Source organism: Protopterus annectens, chromosome 10.part0, assembly GCF_019279795.1.
Source record: "Protopterus annectens isolate FY-2018-M chromosome 10.part0, PAN1.0, whole genome shotgun sequence".
In the NCBI taxonomy this organism is placed as follows: domain Eukaryota; kingdom Metazoa; phylum Chordata; order Ceratodontiformes; family Protopteridae; genus Protopterus; species Protopterus annectens.
The window spans coordinates 1608730244-1608753190 of NC_056744.1; the positions used below are offsets into that span (position 1 = coordinate 1608730244).

A 22947-nucleotide genomic window follows, 5' to 3' on the forward strand; every position below is an offset into this window, starting at 1 on the left:
GCCACAGCAGATCAACTGTTTCCATTTCTTCCTGTCCTCTGCATCTTGCTCTGTCACCCCAACCACCTGCATGTCCTCTCTCACCACATCCACAAACCTTATCTTAGGCCTTCCTCTTTTCCTGTTACCTGGCAGCTTCATCCTTAGCATCTTTTTCCCAATATACTCTGCATCCCTCCTCAGCACATGTCCAAACCAATGTAATCTTGTCTCTCTGGCTTTGTCTCCAAACCTTCCAATCTGGGCTGACCCTCTAATATACTTATTCCTAATCCTGTCCATCCTCGTCACAGCCAGTGCAAATCTTAACATCTTCAACTCTGCCACGTCAAGCTCTGACTCCTGTCTTTTTGTCAATGCCACTGTCTCCAACCCATATAAAATAACTGGTCTCACTACCCTCTTGTAGACCTTCCCTTTCACTCTTACTGGTACTAGTCTGTCACAAATCACTCCTGACACTCTTCTCCAATGACTCTTCACCTCTCTTCCACACTCACCATTGCTCTGAACTGTTTATCCCAAGTATTTAAACTCATCCACCTTCGCCACCTCTACTCCCTGCATCCTCACCATTCCTCTATCCTCCCACTCATTCACACACATATATTCTGTCTTAGTCCTGCTGACCTTGATTCCTCTTCTCCCTAGAGCATATCTCCACCTCTCCAGGTTCTCCTCCACCTGTTTCCTACTCTCACTACAGATCACAATGTCATCTGCAAACATCATAGTCCATGGGGACTCGTGTCTGATCTCGTCTGTCAACATGTCCATCACCACTGCAAATAAGAAAGGGTTCAGAGCTGATCCTTGATGTAATCCCACCTCCACCTTAAACGCATCCGTCACTCCCACCGCAGACCTCACCGCTGTCACACTACCCTCATACATATCCTGTACCACTCTTACATAGTTCTCTGACACTCCTGACTTCCTCATACAATACCACAACTCCTCTCTAGGCACCCTGTCATATGCTTTCTCTAAATCCACAAAGACATAATGCAACTCCTTCTGACCGTCTCTGTACTTCTCCATCAACACTCTCAGAGCAAACAACGCATCTGTAGTGCTCTTTCCTGGCATGAAACCATACTGCTGATCACTAATCATCACCTCCCTTCTTAACCTAGCTTCCACTACTCTTTCCATAACTTCATGCTGTGACTGATCAATTCAATCCCTCTGTAGTTACTACAGCTCTGCACATCACCCTTATTCTTAAAAATCGGTACCAAAACACTTTCTCCATTCCTCAGGCATCCTCTCACTTTCCAAGATTTCATTAAACAATCTAGTTAAAAACTCCACTGCCATTTCACCTAAACACCTCCATGCTTCCACAGGTATGTCATCTGGACCAACAGCCTTTCCGTTCTTCATCCTCTTCATAGCTATCCTTACTTCCTCCTTGCTAATCCACTGCACTTCATGATTCACTATCCGCACATCATCCAACCTTCTCTCCCTCTCATTCTCTTCATGCATCAGCCCCTCAAAGTACTCTTTCCATCTGCTCAACACACTCTCCTCAATTGTGAGTACGTTTCCCTCATTATGCTTTATCACCCTTAACTGCTGCACATCTTTACTAGCTCGGTCCCTCTGTCTAGCCAATCGGTACAGGGTCTTTTCTCCCTCCTTAGTGTCCAACCTTTTATACAACTCTTCATATGCCTTATCCTTAGCCTTCGTCACCTCTTTGCCATGCACTCCGAGACCGCACTACAGTGGGGAAAAGGATATATTTCCTCATCCCCACGATCTCCCTGCTGGCCAGGCAAATACGTTCAGCATTTTCATTTTCGACGATTACGTATTTCGTTCTTTTTGTACATCCACTTATGTGTTGATGTAGATGTATTTGCTATTTTGAGCTTTCATGTTTATAATATAGACCCTGTGAACCCGCATGCACTACAATATACAGACTTAATATACCCTTCATCAGTAGTCTGATTACCTTTCCCTGCTCTGTCCAGAGTTAGTACCAGAACTGTTTTCAGAAATACTAATCATCTACATTGATCACCTCTAATCTTCCTAGCAACAAATATCCCATTGTATCATCTTCATAAAAAAAATCTATAGCTAATATCACTAGACCCAATCATTTCCCCATTCTCCTCAAAGCCATCCACCTTCTGCCCCCAAAACAAAGCATCTTCACTATCCTCTCACTAGAATAATCTTTACTTGTCCACCTTATTAAACTACTGGAATGCTTAGTACCACCACAAACTTCCATCCTTACTCCAGACTTATACAATATATATTGCAACAATCCATTCATCTGCAGCAACAGTATTCCTATCCTTTCATATTAACAATCCATCAAACCCTCTTCTCTTTACTTCCTCATTTATTTACAAAAACACTTCCCTTCAGCAGTACAACCTTTATGATCTCTCTTCTCTCTCACCTTCTTTTATAGTACTCATCCCCCACCTTACACTGTAATCCCTTTCTACTTTACCTCAAAGTCTGCCACCCAGATTCAATCTGGAATATCAGCCCATGATCTGGCTAGATCCAAACTCTCGCCATCTACTTTTAACCACAGTCTACCATATTCCTAAATCCACCTACATTCAAATAATTTGCCCTGCTGTTATACCTATAACCCTCCTATCACTTTCCAACAAACACACCCTCTTAAAAGTCCAAATCAGCTCTCTCAGCTGCTCAATCTCCCTTTCTATGCACTTGAATTTCCAATAAATCCTGTACCCCTCCCCAAAGATCAATAAGCCTTACCTCTCCCCCTTCCTTTTGTTAAATCTCTACACCTTACACCTTTCTTCATCATTCACAACTCACAAGAGACTCCTTATCTAAAAAAAGGTAATCACTTCCTCCCCATTCATTATCCCACACCTAAACCTGTTCATCAACACTAATAAGCACAACAGCTGCACCACAATACTCTCAAGTCCATACTAAGTTAGCTGTTTAATATAACTTAGGTCATATTCTTGCTAGTATAACTAAACAAGAAACTACCTTCTAGTAACCTCATGAAAAGCAATCAGCACTAAATTCCTCAGCAAGCACTCCTGTCATTAATAAGTAATAACTATTTCCAGAAAAATCTCACTGGTTTGATCAGATTATGCCATTTTTAAAACACAACCAGCTCTGCAGCAAATGGAAGGATGCCTGACTGACCCAAATGACCAATGACTGATTAGCAATCTGGGCACAGGATGAGCTGGCCACGAAGGAGAAGAGAGTGAGCAGCCCGTGCTGGATCATCCATCCTGGTGAGAGGGACACATCATAGTCTGCCATATTAAAGGTTGCCAGAAGAGGCTTGGTGATATGGTAGGATCACACAATCAAGCCATGTGCAAAGATGATGCCACAATATGAACAAAAGATGACTGACTTTAATAATTGTCTTAGTTTTTGGGGGTCATTCTAAAGGGGTGCAATATTTTTCAGCATGGAAGGAGATGGTCAAACCACGCTGCTTTGCCAGGGATGGTCTGCACCTCTCCCCTCTAGGCTTTTGAGTATTTGCTAAAACATTGTCTTCCCCCATAGTGCCTTTTTAAGTCAAATGCCAAACAAAGTACTTCCGACATAGCAAATAAAAACCGATAAAATCTAAAGGTATTACTGCTCAATGCTAGGAGTGTAAACAAAAAAACTCCACTCCCTACAAGTTCTCTTCATCCTAGAGAATGCTGACATCTGTGCGGTCACTGAGACATGGTTTAAAGCCACAGAGAGCACTCCGATGCCTTCCACACATTTAGACCAGCTACTACACAGACAGGGACTAAAGGTGGAGTTGTCTCAATTTACATAAAAAATAAATATACCTCTAGGCTGATCAAGCGGGACAATGCACTTGAGCTACTCCATGTTTAAATCACCATAAGCAAAATCCGATACGACTTCCTTGCAAGCTATAGGTCCCCCTCTATGACCCAGGAAACCCATACCATGTATTTAAACTTACTGGAAACACTCATCATCCAACCCAATACCATATTCGTGGGCAACTTTAATTACTCCACTATTAACTGGGAATCGTATACAACACCAAATGTGCAGGCACAGAGATTCAGATATTGCTGGATTTTGTAAACACTAACTCCCTGGATCAGACTGTCAATACACCAACCAGGGGTACAACCACAATGGATCTGGTCCTCACTAATAATGGAAAGTGCTGCACACCCCCTAGTTTAATGTCTTCTCTGGTAAGGTTAGACCACAAAATGCTCTCCTTTGAAGCAAAAATAAAACCTGGACCCCCAGCTAACCCTGGAATATTCAAGAACAACTCTAAGTCTAACTTCTTGCTATTAAGTGATAACCTGGTAAAATTTCAAGCCCCCATAAACCCTGAGAACACCGCTGCTTATGCAGAACTGTTCACAGAAACCCTATACAAGAATGTTAATAGCTGTATAGAGGCAGCTGTACCACCATGAAGAAGTACAGAAATAAATCTAAAAACAAGCCACCTTGGTAGAATCACAAAATCAATAGGTTGTATAATAGAAGGAAGAAAATCATGGCAAAAATTAGGAGGTGCTGCACCCAACAGGATAAAAGCACTCTCATAAACTAAACAAACAGCTCACAAGACAGAGTCTACCAAAGGTAAATTTGGTCTCCCAGGCCAAGGACAACCACAAGGCATTCATTAGCTATGTACGCAACCTTATAGGCAATACGCAATTGTGTGCAAAGCTCACTGTAAATACAGCCACCTATAATGAGCCAGAAGATATAGCAAACCTAGTGGCTGACAAATTCAGCTCCGATTTTACCCCTCTCTCCCTCTCAACCTTCCCTTAGGAAATACCATCAAATATAACTCTCCCTGCTATCAATAGGAAACAGGTCTCTCTCCCCAAGACCAAGAATATTACATCAGTGGGCTCAGACAATATTCCAGGATGCCCTACCAAGGCCTCTGGAATTGCTTTTTAACTGCAGCCTCCAAACTGGCTTCACACCCCATGAATGGAGAACAGCAAGAGTCACTGTTCTGCACAAAGGTGGGCCATCTACAGACCATGGAAACTACAGACCCATAAGTCTCACTAGTCTTATATGCAAAGCCATGGAAAGAATTATCATGGAAATGATCAGTAATGATATAGTAAACCTCCAAGCCACTGGCTCCAACCTAGTTCTGTTTCATCAAGGGCAGGTCATGCCTACTCAACCTGGTGGTCTTCTTTGTGAAGATCACCAAATCAATGGATGAGGACAAACTGGTTCACACTGCCTACCTTGACCTGGCCAAGGCATCTAACACAATACCCCACTCAGGCATTGTTGACAAACTCATCTGGTTAGGTACAAATCTGTATGTCATCAGGTGAACAGCCACCTGGCTCACAGGACCAGGAAGTTAGAATTGGGGAGTTCACCTCTACAAAGAGGCCAGTCACAAATGGAGTCCCTCAGGGATTGGTCCTTGGACCGCTCCTTTTTGGCATTTACTTCTCTGAAGTCAAGGCCAATGTCAGTGGTCTTTGGTTGAATAAATTTGCAGATGACTGCAAATTAGGAGCTGTCACCGAAACCCACAATGATACAAAAGTTCTCCACTGTGTCAAAAACTGGTGTCAAATCCATGGACTAACACTAAATGCCAAAAATGCATAATAGTATCCTTTGGTAAGTCATCCAACCCATGGTAACAATCATATTGACAACACACCCCTTAGAGCTGACACGATAGTCAAGGACTTAGGAACACACAGACAGTAATCTAGCCTTTGACCATCACATGTTTACAGCAGTGAGAAAATCATTCTACACTGCGAAACTTATAAACAAAGGTATGGCATCTAGGTCGAAGGAAGTCGCTGTTCCACTGTATTCAGCATTCATTAGACCCATCATTGAGTACAATACCCCTTTTGGTATGTACCTAACCAGGCATATCCAACTACTGGAATTTCCACAGAGATACCTCACTAAAAGAATACAGGGCATAAGTAAAATGCCCTATACAGACCTCCTCAAGACCTATCCCTGTATGCTGTCTCTTACAGGATATTGAAGGAGATCTATGCCTGCCATACAAGGCACTGCTAGACTCCTCCTGCATATCCACAAAACAAACAACACCAGAATTATCTGTTCTAAAGACTTAAACCTTGCCTGTGATATAAATAGGACCTGCTGGAGAGACAGCTATGTATCCCAGAGATTATCCCGTATCTGGAACAAGGTCACCATCCATTTGAAGCAGAGTTCCTCCCTCACCCAATTCAAGTGTAACTTGGTCAACTGGATGGGGAGCAGGAAATTCATCCCTGGCTTGGCACAAATATCTCTAATGGACACAGGCAACATGCAAATGGTTCATCCCTCAGGCCCCTACTTGTAAAGGTTTCATCTTCCAAGTGCCTGCTTACACTTATCAAGGGTACAAGAACTTGTCAAAGATTTGGGATGTATAGCTAGGCTTAAAAAGGCCCTTGTGGTCATTAGTCTAGTAAACTCCTATAAACCGAAAAGCAGTGCTTGTAGCTGGGGTTGACATGTTTATTTTTTAATTTACCCTTTATTGACTGGATCAGTCTCACTAGGCCAGTGACCTCTTTACAGAGGATACCCAAGGTGGTATTTACACTACTGGGGGAAATTTGGCCTGGGCAGTGGGAGAACTTTCCCTTCTCTTTCCTATGTATGCCAGGGGATCTTTTAGATCCATCTGAGTTATTACCAGTTCAAGCAGATGGGACCATGGTTTAACATCACCTGAAGGACAAAGCACAGAAGTGAAGCACCTCCCTTATGATGCACTGTGGTGTCAAGCACCTCCCTTATGCTGCACTGCAGTGTCAGCAGTCCATCTACCTGGTGATCTACAAAGGTGGCTTAGCAACAGACCTGGGGAATTAAAGACCCATAAGCCTGACCAGCCTCATCTGTAAGGCCATGAAATGCATCACTATGGACCTTATAAATAAAGACATAGGTGACCTCCAAACCCTGGATCCTACCCAATTCAGCCTTGTCAAGGGCAGATCTTGCCTCTTAAATCTGGTGGATTTCTTCAAAATTGTGACCAGGGCTACTGACGAGGGTAAATCTGTGCACACGTCATACCTCGGCTTGGCAAAGGCTTTTGACACAATCCCACACTCAGGCATTACCGATAAACTTAGCAAACTTAATGTAAACCCCTTTGTTGTAAGATGGGATGCCAACTGGTTCACAAATCAGACACACACTATCAAAGTGGGTGACTCCACATCAACCAGCAGACCTGTTACCAGCGGGGAGCCATAAGGGTCAGTGCTGGGCCCCCTACTGTTTGGTATATACTTCTCAGAAGTTCAGGTCAAAACCAAGGGGTTATGGCTGACCACGTTTGCAGATGACTGCAAACTGGGTGTAATTACTGACTCCCCAAATGATGGCAGTATACTCCAGGAGGGTCTTATGCAGACAAACGACTGATGTCTTAGTCACGGTCTCATACTGAATGCAAAGAAATGCATCATCATTCCCTTCAGCACAAACAATGTCCCTTCACACTATCAAAATCAACAACAATACCTTAAGTACCCACGAAGTGGTAAGGGACCCGAGATCACAGGTTGACTGAGACCTTAACTTTGACCACCATGTGTCTACTGTAGTAAGGAAGACTTTCTACATAGCACACTTGATTAGTAAAGGCATCGCCTCAACAGCAAAAGAGGTTATAACCTTTCTATACTCAGCACTAATCAGGAACATAATGGAGTATAACGCCCTGTTCAGCATATACCGCACAAAGCACCTGCAGCAACTGGAGAGACCTCAGAGGTTTCTAACAAAGAAGATCAAGGAACTCCAGCATGTGCCTTACACAGACCAAGTAAAGTCCCTGTCACTATACTCTGTATCATACAGACCTCTTAGGGGAGACTTATGCCTGGCCTACAAAGCAATCTCAGACCCAAACCTAATGAACTTGCTGCATATTCGTAAATCAAACGGGACTATGGCTACCTGGTCCAGGGACGTAAATATGGCCCGTGACTCAAATAGGACATGCTGAAGGGACCGTGACTGCTGCATCTTTGGTTAGGCTACCAATTCATGTGAAACTGAGCACCTCTATAACACTGTTAAAGAGGAACCTGGACAAATGGATGGGGCACCATAAATTCTTACCAGGGATAGCACCCACAACCCTCCTGGACATCGGCAGTCATTACTAAATGCAATCTTGAGTACTGACTAGCATTTCTATGGTATTACATTGGGATGAAATGTCTAGGTTTGAAATTACCTCCAGTTCAATATCTTAGTAATCTCTTATGATCATATGAACAGAACCCACAGCCTTCTGTACTAAAGGCAAGTGTGCTACCTGCTGTGCCACTGAAATGGATGCGTGTGAAAACAGGCATGTGTGAGGGCCCAATGTTAAAATATGCATTTTGATAACGTGCACTGCAACCTGCTATGGGTACAGCTTACATACACACATATAACCAGCGATGCGCTTAAGATGATGCTACACCTAGCACACTGCCATGGGTAGAGATTGGGTAAAAAAACAAAAAAAGCACATATACTTCGTGATGAGGAATGCACTTAAAATCTACATCCAGGCGCTAACCTGACGGCATTAAGTACACAGGTCTTCATTCCTGGGCTTGCCCCCTCACTATGAATGACATGTTTTTTGGAATGGCAATAGAGACACTTTGGCCTGAGTGGAGAAAAGATATTCAGTGATGCATCAGATGGCTGCACTGCCAGTGAGGAAAACACAATCTATTTAATTTAGTGAGTGTGTGCTGTGTGTGTGTGAGCATCTGTCTCTCTGTCTACAAAGGGGAGCAACAGTAGCTTCTTATCTGCAATAGGCAAAAACTTACCTGACAAATGCCGATTTGCTGCTAATCTAATGGCCTTTCCATCTAACTTCATTGATAACAAAAACTAGAGTTAATTTTTTAAATTTTGTTTCCTATTCCCTCCTCTGTATATATACATAAAAAAGCAGTGAAAACTTCCTGATGAGCACAGATAGAAAATATTTCAGACAAATTGCTTAAATACATATACAGAATAAATCTTCCAAACTAGCTTTTTATTGATTACTTTTTAAATATTTTTATTAAATTATCACTTAAGACACCGGCAAACATACATTAACAGAAATGAAAGCAAACCATATCAACATTTTTCTCGTTTACATACATCACACATTTTTTTTCCCTTATAACTATCAACAGTTTAAGATCACAAACTCAAATTCCTGCCTTCCCTTAAACCTCTTTCCTCATCCTCCTGAACATTATTATACATGTATTGTTCCTACAATTCCCATTAATTTCAACATAATTTTTCCTTCCCTTTTGTAAAGATCCCTCCTTCAGTTGTTTTATTTATTTTTCAATAAAAAACCTGTGTTTGCGCAGGTTTGGGCTTGTTTTAGCTCGGAGGATCCTCTTTGGGCATCCTGCAGACTACTACAGCACCAGAAACGAGAAGGAGAGACTTTTTGCTGATCTAAGTATCTTTTTGGTTTTCTCTTAACTGTTTTAGCTTAATCGCACTTTAAAAAGCCGTTTGTACTGTGGTTCTGTTGCATTTCTGCTGCATTTTACTGTAAAATTGTTTTACTGTGTGTGCACTTGATTTATTTGCTTAAAGGTTAAAATTTAAAACTGGATTTAAAACTGTAGGCGTCACACTCAAGTGTGAGAGTCTTTTCTGTGCATTTCTACTGTTTAAATTGCTTTTTGTTGCTTAATGTCTTAAAAAACAAACAAACAAAAAAAATACTATCTGTACTGCTCGCTTTCCACCCTTTCCTATACTAGAACATTCCGTATCCCAGATCTGCTAGTTTCAGGACTTTAGTATGTGTTTCTGAGTGGTCCAAACCTTGTTGTGGTAGTGGGAGGTCTTTCTGCTTATCAGTGAGAGTAAAATGAAAAAAGGCTTCCACCACAACGAAAAGTTCACTGAGAAATTCTGTTAAAATGTAGGCTTTAATAAAACAAAGAAATAAAAAGCACAAATTGTGCTATTCAGGTTGCAGCTCAAACAGGATAAGCGCTTTCAGTTAAAAAACCTTCTTCAGATCCTAGTGGTTGTTTGTATCAGTGAGAGTGGTAAGCATTAGAGCAGCACATCTGTTGCAAGAGGAGTGGTTTCAAGCTCTAAAATTAACCTTATTGGCCATTTTGGGCTAATTTCTCTCTCTTTCAACTTCTGAGTTAAAAACCCGAGTTTGTGCATTGTGCAGCTCTGCTTAGCTAGGGTTAAACTATTCCTGGCACCATAAAGTCTACTCTTCAGTTTTTCCCTTAGAACTAGCAAGATTCTTAATTTTAGCATTTGAATCTGCTTTTTCGTGCTCAGCACTGGTTCAGAACTGTTGTAAGCACTAAATAAACTACAATTTACTACAGCACTCAAACTTCCTCATTACCTAGTCGTTAACAGTTTCTTTGTACTTATGTTCCTCAGTTGCTTAGAGGAAAACAGCTCCAGTACTTACTTCCCTCACTTGTCTAGAAGAAAATAGTGATTCCCCAGGCATGTCCAAGGGACGTCTCCCAGTGTTCTCTCCTGTCTACCTGATGAATCTGGGCATATTGGGTAATGTAGCAACTGCCTCATGTACACTGCCACCCCTCTCCTCCTACCACCCAACACTAAAACCTGTGAGAGATGCACTTATCTAGCCAAATTGGAAGCAACGCTCTCTCAACCAAAGACTGAACATGTCAGTCAAGAGGAGAAGGTAAACACTTGCACCACACCACACTCATCACATAGACTCACTAAACCTACACAGAGATACACAAAATCATTCATGGAGGCTCTCAATAATAATCCACCCAAACAGAGACCGCCAAAGCAGAAACGCAAGCAGCCTCCACCCCTCAACACAACCCTAAAGACACATAACCCACAGACTCAGTTTGCCACTCAACCACAGCCCATAAGGTAAAACAACGTACCCAACACATTAGTCATAGTCAGGCACACTGATGTTCCACTCTCCAGACTAGACAAGGAGAAGGTTACTGTCAGCTGCCTGTCGGGTGCCAGGATCTGCCACATAACCCACGTACTCAGGTCACTCCACAACAAGTATAAATATGACTCATTCATTGTCCATGTTGGTGTGAACGACCTGAGATGTACCTCATTGGACTACATGAAGAGAGACATGGAAGAACTCTCTGACCTTGTAATCCAGGCAGGTATGACCCTAGCCCTAAGTAGCATCCTACCTTCACCCAGAATAATACCCCAGTACAAGGACAAAATGATTGACTTCAACAATTGGCTAAGCTTCTGGTGTCATTCTAAGGGGATCCAGTATCTGTCTGCCTGGGACGACATGGTCAACAGGCCACGATGCTTTGCCAGAGATGGCCTCCACCTGTTGCCCCTGGGATTCCGGATACTGGCTAAGGCTCTTGCCACCCCTATAGTGCCTTTTTTATACAAGGTCCAAATGACAAACCCACCACTGTAGCAGGTACATGGAAACAAAAACTGAGAGTAATTCTACTCAATGCTCGAAGTCTAAACCTCAAAATGCACTCACTCGAGGCACTCTTCACAATGGAGAACATCGATATCTGTGCTGTGACTGAAATCTGATTCAAGGCTCCGAAGAGCACCCCTGCATTACCAGGCTATAACTCATACCATACCTTTCGGCCATCTAACCAGGACCGGAACACTAAAGACGGAGGTGTGTCCATATTCATTAAGGATATCCACACCTCCAGGCTAGTTGTCCAACATAATGCATCCGAAATTATCCAAGTGCAACTGACTCTGGGCAAAACTGCAATTCCAAATTGTAGCTTGCTACAGATCCCCCACCAATCCCCAGGACTCCCACTCCTCTTCTTAATATACTGGAAAATATTAGGGTCCAACCAAACAACCTAATAATGGGTGATTTCAACTACCCCACCATTAACTGGGAAATCTACTCATGTAACAACCCCTTCGCTCAGTGCTCTCTAGAATTCATAAACTCCAGTGCCGTGGATCAACTTATCCACACCCCCACCAGGGGCAACAATATCCTAGACCTAGTCACTACCAACATGAGTTCCACACGAAGTCAGCTCCTTGTTGGTCAGATCCGACCATAAGCTAATCACCATAGATATCCACATCCTGCCCACACCCCCCATTAAGGAAACCACTGTAAAAAACTTCTCCAACCCAAATTCATGATTCTTATGACAGAAGTGGCAAACTTCACAACATCACTACAGATGGGCACTGCAGATATGACTGCAGAATCCTACACAAATGCACTCTAGAAACTGTTGCAGAAGAGAACAAAATCCCATAAGTGGAGGATCTCCCTAGTCAGCCTCAGTAAGAAACTGAGATTTATTTTTATTTTTATTTATTTATTTTATTTTACATTTGTTGACCGGGCTAGTCTAACTGGATATATGTCCATTTTCAGTAGAGGCCAGGGGAGAAAAGCTCCTGCAAGTTACAAAGACAAGTATACAATATAACAGTAGACAAGTTTACAGAAAAATCGTTAGATACAATGACATGAAATAAAAACACTTAGTAACAATTTTAGTAAGGGATACTCATAAAAAAAGAAGTAAGGGGATGACAATGCACTTTTTGGCATTTAGCTTGAGGCCATGGCTCTGACACCAGGCACAGAAGTGGCAAACTTCACAACATCACTACAGACGGGCACTGCAGATATGACTGCAGAATCCTGCACAAATGCACCAAAATCCTCCAAAGCTAGCTATGAAAACAAGATTGCCTCTGATTCTAAAGACAACCACAAAGCATTCTATAACTATGTCGAGAATCTCAATGGCAACACCCAGGTCTGCTCTGAACTACAGCAAAATGGCATGAAAATTACAGAACCAACTGATATCGCCAACATCCTGGCTGGTTCAGTGCTAACATTACCCCCCTCTCACCCCCTAAAGAGACCATATCTATACCGGAAGAATGCAAAGCCCCTGAAATCACAACTGCGCAGGTAAAAACTGCACTTTCCAAAGCTAAGAATACAGCTTCCATGGGATTCGACAACATCCCAGGTTGTGTTCTACATGAACTTCAAAACGAACTGCCCCCCCCACACACACACACATACACCTAACCACCATGTTCACTCATAGCCTCACATCAGGCTTTGTACCCACTGAATGACACACAACAGTTATACCACTCTACAAAGGGGGAGTCACCACGGACCCTGGGAACTAACGCCCTATTAGCCTGACTAGCCTGGTCTCCAAGGCCATGGAATGCATCATTATCATGGAACTCAAGCAAAGACATGGGTAACCTCCAAACCCTGGACCCCACCCAGTTTGGGTTTGTGAAAGGCAGATTATGCCTCCTGAACCTGACTGACTTCTTTGAAATCGTCACCAAAGCCGTAGACAAGGGAAAAGCAGTTCACACAACCTATCTTGATCTCGCCAAGGCTTTCAACACCATCCCCCATTCTGGAATTATAGATAAGCTCACTAAACTTGGTATAAATCCATACGTCATAAGATGGGTTGCCAACTGTCTCACTGACAGAACCCACATGGTAAAAGTTCCGGACTCCAAATCGGACTTCAAACCAGTGCAAGTGGAGTACCACAGGGTACAGTCCTGGGTCCTCTCCTGTTTGGTATCTACTTCTCTGAAGTAAGGGCTAGCACAGAGGTCCTCTGGCTGACAAAGTTCACAGATAACTATGGCACCTAGTTTGCAGTCGAGTCCCCAAGCAACATGGACATCCTACAGAAGGGCCTGAGAAAGATGCCTGGTGTCACAGCCATGGCCTCAAGCTAAATGCCAAAAAGTGCATTGTCATCCCCTTTGGTAAAAACTCTGTTCCCAAGAACTACCACGTAGGCGGCAGTCCTCTTAATGCCGATGGTGTGATAAGACACCTTGGGACTCAGTTGGACAGTAGCCTTTCCTTTGATAATCACATCGCCACAGTAGTCAAAAAATCCTTCTATGTAGCATACCTCATCACGAAAGGGTTCTCATCCAAGAAAAAAAAAAAAAGAGGTCATCGTTCCCCTCTACTCAACACTCAGACCCATTATTGAGTACAATGCCCCTTTTGGGATGTACCTCACAAGACTGTAGGGAATTTTTATAACCAGGACTGAATAATGCACTAACTATTAAGCCAACACTAGTTAAAAAAACAGTTAAAAAAACAGAAAGAAATAAGATGATAAATGGTTTTATGGATTTTTTATATATTTTTTACATAGAGAAGTAGTTTTTAAAATAATTTAATGATTACTGTAATTATTTTTATGTTTATAGGCTGGCTGTTATCATGTGACTGTTTAATTGATTATTTAAGGTTCTAGAATTTAGTATAGGTATTCTAACACTGATGAAGGATTTGTAATCCGAAAGCTTTGTTGTTTTATTAAAGTATCTGGCATTTGTCTGGAGTTGTATTTATTGGATTTGTGCATTTGGCTACAGTTTCAGCTTTATCACTGTCTTGACCTTAATTTCTTGTAATTTTTATAACCTGCCAACTCATTACACTCCCAAAACATATATTCCTAGTTACCTCTTTCTTCCTCATCACACCTCCAACATTTCCGATCTACCTGAGGAAAAATTCTCTGAAGCCTGCTTGAGGTATAAAATACTTATTCAAACAAATCCAAGTAAATATCCTAAACTTTCTTGACTTTGTTGCATACTTGGGATCCATACCTATGTCCCCCCATTGTTCTTTTGTGAACTGTTTTTCCAGTCTTTTTTAACCTCCTCTGATTGGTTTGTATTGTTATCATGCAATATTTTATATCCCTACTAATAATCCATTTTTCAACATCAGCTCCTGTTCTAGATTCAACTAAAAACTCTTCAGAGCAGGTCTTTCACTTACGATTCCCCTATCCTTGTCTCTTTGCTGATACCCTGATATCAATCCCTGGAAGGGAAGGCAGTCTCTAGCTTACATCATCTTGACCTCATCGCACTCTTTTACCCCTCTTGCCCTAATTATTTCCTCCTAATATCTTGGTTCCTTTGCCAGTTTTCTCCAGTAAACTTCAGCCCCCTCTTGCTTTTTACAGCTTCTTGACTGAAGAACTAATGCTCATAGTGTCACAGCAGAATACGAGGCTACCAACCCGCAGGGCCTTTTTAAGCCTAGTCATGCTTCCCAGTAAAAGCTGATAGGTTATGTGAGAGAATATATACTCAGGCATGGGTAACAGAGCATTTACAAGCTTCCTATCTTTAATAGAGATATAGGTGCCAAACCAGGGATATATTTACAATTCTCTATCCACTGATCCAAGTTTTGCTTGAATAAGGGCAAGGATGAACTCTGCTTCACATGGATAGGAATCTTGTTCCAGAGGAGGGGGAGCCACTGAGACACATACCTGTTCCTCGAGCTTGTTCGAATTACGTTGCAGGTAATGTTTAGGTCCCTGGATCAGGTGCTTTTGATGCCACTTCTTTTATGGGTGTACAACAGGTCCATTACAGCTGATCTGAGAATGCTTTGTAGGTCAGGCATAAGTCACATCTCAGCAGCCTGCAGAAGACCGAATATAAGGGACAAAGCTTTGAGGCAGCCAATACAGGATTGGTTTTCCATACCATGTATTCTTTCTGTGAGGAATCTTTGAGGGCACTCCAGTTGTTGCATATGCCTGGTCAGGTACACACCATAGGGGTTACTGTACTCAGTGAGAGTGGTCCTATGAAAGCAGATGGCAATAGAGCAAACATGTTTAGATCTAGATGTCGTACCCCTGCTTATAAGTTGTGCAACATACAATGATTTCCTCAGTATGGTAGACACATGGTGGTTAATAGCCTATCACCATCTACATGCACTCCCAAATCCCAAACTACAGAGTTTACTGTTAAGGGTGCATTATCAGTGTAGTAGCTTGCCTGGGTGGCAGTCTTTCTGAAAGATACTCTGATGCACTTTTGGCATGGAGTTTTAGACCATTACTCTGGTACCAATTATTCTGTCAGGCCTTCTTGGAGGATATTTGTGTCTTGGGGGATTCACCATATTTGCAATCACCTGCAAAGCTGGCCAGCCAGAAGCCCCTGACATTAGCCCTTAGAGAAGACCTTAGAGAAGTAGATGTCAAACAGGGTGGCCCCATCAGTGAGCCCTGAGGCACCCCACTAGTAACTAGCTTTTTTTGTTGAGAAGACTCCTCTAATGTAGGGGGTTTATACCTAGTTTAGTGAGCTTTTCTACAATGCCTGAGTAGGGTATTGTGTCAAATACATTGACCATGTTTAAGTATGCAGTATGCACCATTTTGCCCTAATCATAAGTATGCAGTATGCACCATTTTGCCCTAATCAAATGTTTTGGTGACATTCTTGGAGAAGTCCACCAGGCTGATTAAGCAAGACCTGCCCATGACAAACTCTAACTGATTTGGGACCAATGTTAGTAGGTTAACTATGCTGCCATTTAGGATATCCACAACTACTCTCTTCCATAGTATATCAGGTTAGTCAGGCTTATGGGATGATAATTCCCTGGAACCATGAATGGCCCACCGCTGTGCAGAGGGTAAACTGTTGCAGTCCTCCATTTGTTTGGCATGAAGCATGTAACACAGAGGAGTATGAACAGGTCTCTGATCATAATCAGCTCATTGTGTGTTTGAGACATGTTTGCCAAGAAATTCGCCTTGAGAGTAAAGCTTGAGAAGTGAATCTTGGCATTCATGTGGAGAATACATAACAGGTTGTTTATGATCACAGACCCAATCATAACTCTTTTGCAGTGCATGAAACTATCTTCTCCATGTACTATGTGCTCCTACACATTGTTTTCTGTAACAAAAGTGTTTTAATGACTTTCAGAGCCTTTGAAAGTCAATAAATCACTTGGCTATGTCAGAGAGACAGCAGGCAAAAATGAAGTGCCCCTCTGAATTAATTGCTTTAAAAGACATTATAAAAAGTGCAGCAGAACAGAGTGTGGCAGATAAAAACATCCAACAAACCTTTAAGTACCACTAAGTTACGTTAGGTTTGGATCTTACACTGGGGATAACCTTAACAAGCTTTTACTTTTTCCTGATTTCAACCCTATACTGGAACTCTACCTACAAGTCTAGACTTCAGTGCCATTAAATCTTTCCCTTTCATTTTCTTCCTGACTTAACTTTTTTTTTTTTAATTTGCAACAGGAGGATTTGTGTGTGTGGGTGTGTGAATATATTTATTAATTTACTGCCTGAATCTTTACGGGTTACTACTTATGCTTCCCAAATAATTCTTCTTTACTAAATCTCAAAAACCTCCATATAAAATATATTTGTCTTCCCTTTTTAGCAAATAACATTATCTCCTTCTAAAAAAGATCACAAGACCACATTATCCTAAATCTGTTCCTTGTATGTCAGTCCTCTAACCTATTATTTAAATGTTTAATCTTACTACTAAGCACACATAACATCTATGAGAAGTTAAACGCTACTAAATCTGTCCTTGCAGAACAATGCCAGTGCTTCACACCAGGCTCCTACCTCTAATTAATACTCTCTCTAATATCCTGAAACCCAGATGAAATAGTAAGTCTGTACCCTGTTCACTGTGTCCCTTCTCCCAGCTTGGTGATGTCTGCTGACCATTCCTAATGTACACCAGACAGCCACCTCCACTCTTTTTCAGCTTATCAATATCCATACATTTCTTTTTCATTAATTTGACACCAGCAACAGATATCCAACTGTCTTAACCCCTTCACTTTCCCTCCATAGCTCTTCATTCAGCAACTTCCCCTTATTTATATGCATTCCATCTCCTTTTATCAGCCTTGTTATTACTGATCTGAAACCTCTCACTAATCCTGTTGACTAAAGCTTGCATCGTCCATCACATCTGATGACCACTCTTCCAATCTTCATTGTATTAGGAACATTTCCCTCAAACATTCACTCTTAACAACCCATCTACTTTAGCACTCTTTTGCTTGGTAAGTCCTTTAAACTTCTTTCTCCCTGAACCCTCCCCAACACAGTTAAATATCATCTCAAGCAGCCTTGCACCTTTTTTCTTGTGACAGTCTCCACATTTTCTTTTACCAGACCTTTTTTATTGCCATCTCTTCTATTATCCACACTTATTTCTATCCCTGATTTCCCTTCAATATTGCTCTCAGTCCTCCATTTTTACAAACATCTATCTGATCTACTATATCCTCTCCTGTACCCACTGTCAATTTGAATCCCTCAGTATTTTCAGATGATCTATTCTCGGGCTTTATACATCACCAAAAACCCCCTTGTCTTGACTTTTCATCATGTAGTCTCTATTTGTTTTCCTAACACAATCACTGATTACCCAACTGTATACCCTCATTCCCTGCTAAGGCACATCAATGTTAATCCCACTTCTTATCCATTTACTCACCAACTTACTTTGTCAATTACCACCCATTTGTATTAATCCCTCCTTAGGCACTTACTGTCTCTTATTAAGCAGCTGAACATTGTACATACTTTGCGACTTTTACAAATTCTAGGAAAGTTTCCAGTCATGGGGTGCTACCAAGTACATATCCATTGCGCCAGAATCTCACAACTTGTTAGGTTAATAAGGCTGCATGTTTTACCTCATAACATAAATGACTGTCTTACACAGTTTTTAATAAAAACACCCAGTTATGCTTTATTACTTAGTACGTAATGTAAATGTTAACGAAAAAATATTTAATATATGTTAATACATTTGCAATCACTCCCCAATTCTTGAGCTTGCCTTGAATTTATCAGACACACTCCCTGCTCTCACACAACTTTCCTGAAAAATATAACATTCTGGCAAAATTAAGTATGGACAAGGTTTCAGTGTTACTAATTATTGATCTATTACATTGTGTTATAAATTAATGTCTTTTACAAGTAATTAACCATCCTATTAGGGCTCTAATATCCTTGATCTAGTCCTCCCAAATATGGTCACTTCTTGCACATCTCTAAATGTGACCACAAATTAGTGACCTGTTCCTTTAAAACTGGTGGTATCCCTTCCTCCCCCTTTAAATACCTCTCGGTTTAGGGAATTCTCAAAAGTAAACCTTCTTCAGTTACTTGATGACCTAAATTCTGATGTAACCCTCCTCTGATGGATCACACTGCTAAAGCTTCTGCCTATGCTTCTGACTTCTACTCTAACTTAAACAGCTGTATTGATAAGGAAGTCTCTATCAGCACCAAATATAATGAGACATTTAAAAACAACCCCGTGTGGTGGAATACCGTATAAACAAATTATATAACAAGAGAAAGAAACTGCTTAAGTCTTATAAGAGGCCTCAATCTGCCTTCCTTATGTTCTCTCTTAAACTAGTAAAGAGGTTAAGGGAACCATTAGGAAGTTCAAAGCTGAATAATGACCTTGTTTGTCACTAAAGTAAAAAATAATTATAAATCTTTAACTAAATCAAGAAGTTAAAAAACAATACACAACAATGTTCAGCATGCACACTCTGACCCAAATGAAATTAATATTCCAGGTGCTAAACTTTGTGCAAATTTTACTCCACCTACAGTTATAACTATTCCGCAGGTTTCACAATTCCAACCTCAACCTTTAATTACTACAGAACAAGTTCTCACAGCCCTCTCAAAACCTAAGAACATCTCACCCATGGGTCCTGATAACACATCAGGGATACCTGATTAACAGTGTCAAATACCAACTACTGAACCCCCAGCTTAACCTCTGTAATCTAAACCTCTCCACTGTTTACACTTCTGAAGCCTAGAAAACAGCCACTGTAATGCCATTTCAAAAGGTGGCCGAACCACGAACTCTGGTAACTACTGACCTAATTAGTCTCACTGGCCCCCCACGTAAAGCTATGGAGTGCAGTATCTCAGACATTATTAATCTGCATATTCAAAATCCCTTGACCCTGGACCCTCACCAGTTTGACAAAGTCCTGCCTCTTTAGCCTTATTAATATCTTTGGAAAAGTAACCAACCAATGGATAGCAGTTATACAGCATATTTTGATTTGGTCAAGGCCTTTGGCAGTATTCCCTAAGCAGGCATTACATTACAGACTTGTAGATCTGACTATAAATCCTTATGTTGTACAGTGGCCAGCTGATTCCCTGAAGAAATCCATTTGGTTAGAGTCATGGGTGCCACTTCTAAAAGCAAAAAAGTTAACAGTGGCATACTACAGGGCTCAGCGTAGGGCCCTCTGTTTGTCATCTATTTCTCAGACCTTCAGGCCAACATGTCTATGGTTATCTAGGTTTGCAGATGATTGTAAATTGGATGTTATTTGATCTTCTACTGAATCACAATTGCTCCAACATGGGTTAGATCATACAATGACCTCAAATTAAATGCAAAAAAATGAAGCACAGTTTGTTCAGTTAAACAAAAAATGCTCACATACTATATAGGTGACACATCCTCCAATCAGACACTGTTATAAGGGATCTAGGCACTCTTGTTGATAATTCCTTATCATTTGACCATCACGCCTCCACAGTATTTAAAAAAATCCTCTAGCTAGCTTATCTAATTTCTAAAGGTGTCCCCACCCGATCCAAGAAGTCTAAATTCCTCTTCACTTGTATCGCAGCAGACCCACTACTGAATATCTGTTGAATATAATGCTCCATTTGGCATGCATTTGTCTAAATGTATCACAACTTGAGAGACCTCTGGGACTCTAAAAAAGATCACTGGCCTTAAAAATCATCTTTATCATGACAGACTGGCAGCCCCCCCCCCCCCCCACTTCACTCAGTCTTGCATAGACTCCTCCGTGGATGTCTGTGTCTAGCCCTTCGAGCCATGCAAGATCCAATCTGACTTCATATTCAAAGATAAATGGCACCTCAAATACCAGGTTAAAGAAACTAAATCTTCATCAACAGATAAGACAATTAAGCTTGATAGATTCATGTCCCTCACCACTGACTTCCTAGCACTTACCTATGCACTTACTAAAATAATTATGCACTACACACTTTCATTTTTTTCTTGTTTATATATCTCCCATGCCCATGACCTCAGAAGACTACTCTCATCTAATTACTACTTACAAAACCCTTCCCTCTAGATGGAATAACACTGTGAAATGCTTTTACCATTGCATCAGTCCTTAGTCCCTTTCACCTCTGAATGCACAACATGCACTGGGATAAATGTAAGCAGGCTGCAAACACAATCACAGGCATCTTTCTGACTGGCAAAGTGCACCTTAGCCAGCACTGTCACAAGGCCTATAGGCAGCTTTCTCAATCTTCATTTAGTGACATTGCTACATCTCCAGGGCAAACCTCTATCAAGGATGCTATTCAAATCTGAGTTACTGAAACTGCAGGTAGATGCTCAATAACTGTGACATAAGATTGGCAAGGAATATTTCCATTTAATATCCTCAGCACATCATGTACAAGCGCATACGCTGAGTAAAAAATAAACACATGTGCGTGGGTCAGATGATCGAGTTTTCAGAAACTTGAAATTCATATGGTCGAGACCATATGACTGAGTTTCCAAAAGCTCAAACATAAAAAAAAAAACACACAAAAATTTACCCTCACACCCCTTGCAAATTATATATACCAACTCAAACACTGCACTACTGTGAAGAAAAGGGCAAATTTCCTGATCTGCACTGTATCGCAATCTCCATTCAAAAGCTCTGGGTTTTCAAAAACTCGATAATATGGTCTTGACCATATACATTTCGAATTTCTGAAAACTTGAGCAACTGATAGGACCCATATGTGTGCAAACTATACACACACTGACTTCTAATCTCGATCTGTAAACCTACAGTACAAAATGAAAGGAAAGTTAAACTATATATCCTTTTACATACAATTTATTTTAATTTAACTGCACAGTTAGTCTTATTATTCTGAAAGTGGAGGTCCCCTGTTCACTTCAGTGCTGGTACTACACGTCTATTTCAGAGAAGAAAGAATACAAGCAGTATTCAAAGCACGGAATGGTTGAAGCTGTAGAATGGAAATGTAACTCTTACCATGAGGCACTGACGAACCATGACAGCTATCAGCACAAGGAGCAAGTAGGCACCCACAGTAATGATTATTATTGCAGGAACAGGCAACACCAATGAGGAAGGCACCACAGTGACAGGTGGAAAAGTCAGTGGCTGTAGAACAAAGCAAAATAAAATGTCAGACAATGCAACACAGAAATGGCACAGCCCCATTCCCAGAAAAAAATAACATTTTCTACTCTAGACAGCATCAAACATATATCTTATAAAGTTAGGTTTGGTTTTATATACCTTTCAGACATTCTATGGCCCACAATGCACTGTATGGTAGGGTGGAAGCTAATGCTATCGCAGGCTACTGTCTAGTACAAGAAGTACTGATGCACAATTAAAACGCTCACACACATTTGTTGTTTGTATTCGAGTTAGTGACTCAAAAAGCAACGGTCCCATATCCATTCAAATACATCACTTGTTATCTTTTTGCAGAAGCACTGCATCACATGATTTTTTGTTTTTAGATTTCTAAAAATATTTTAATGTGAGGTTACCACTTCTTCTTGGTATGTTTCTATAGTGCCTCATAGGTGTTTACTAGGCTAACGACCACAAGGGCCTTTTTAAGCCTTGCCATGCATCCTAAATCTCTGACGAGTTCTGATACCCTTGATAAGTGCAAGTATAGTCCTGGGAGATGAACCCTTTACAGATTACCTGTTTGCATCAGAGACATAGGTGCCAAACCAGGGATGAATTTCTGGTTTCCCATCCAATTGTCCAAGTTGCACTTGAATTGGATTAGGGAGGAACTCTGCTTCACATGGATGGGGAGCCTGTTCCATAGACGGGGTAGTCTCTGTGATACATACCTATCTCTCCAGCAGATCCTATTTTTATCCCAGACAAGGTTTACGTCTTTAGAATGGGTAATTCTGGTACTGCTTGTTTTGTGGATA

General features: G+C 41.2%; 1 protein-coding gene across 1 annotated transcript in view; it reads right to left on the bottom strand.

Annotated features, from left to right (window-relative positions):
• The window catches only part of LOC122813786 (keratin-associated protein 5-4), a 172850-nt gene that overhangs the window by 93344 nt on the left and 56559 nt on the right, over positions 1-22947 (bottom strand). Inside the window, exon 3 of the mRNA XM_044086289.1 lies at positions 22013-22144. Within this exon, the coding sequence (XP_043942224.1) occupies positions 22013-22144 (132 nt within the window). The remainder of the gene's footprint in view (positions 1-22012; positions 22145-22947) is intronic.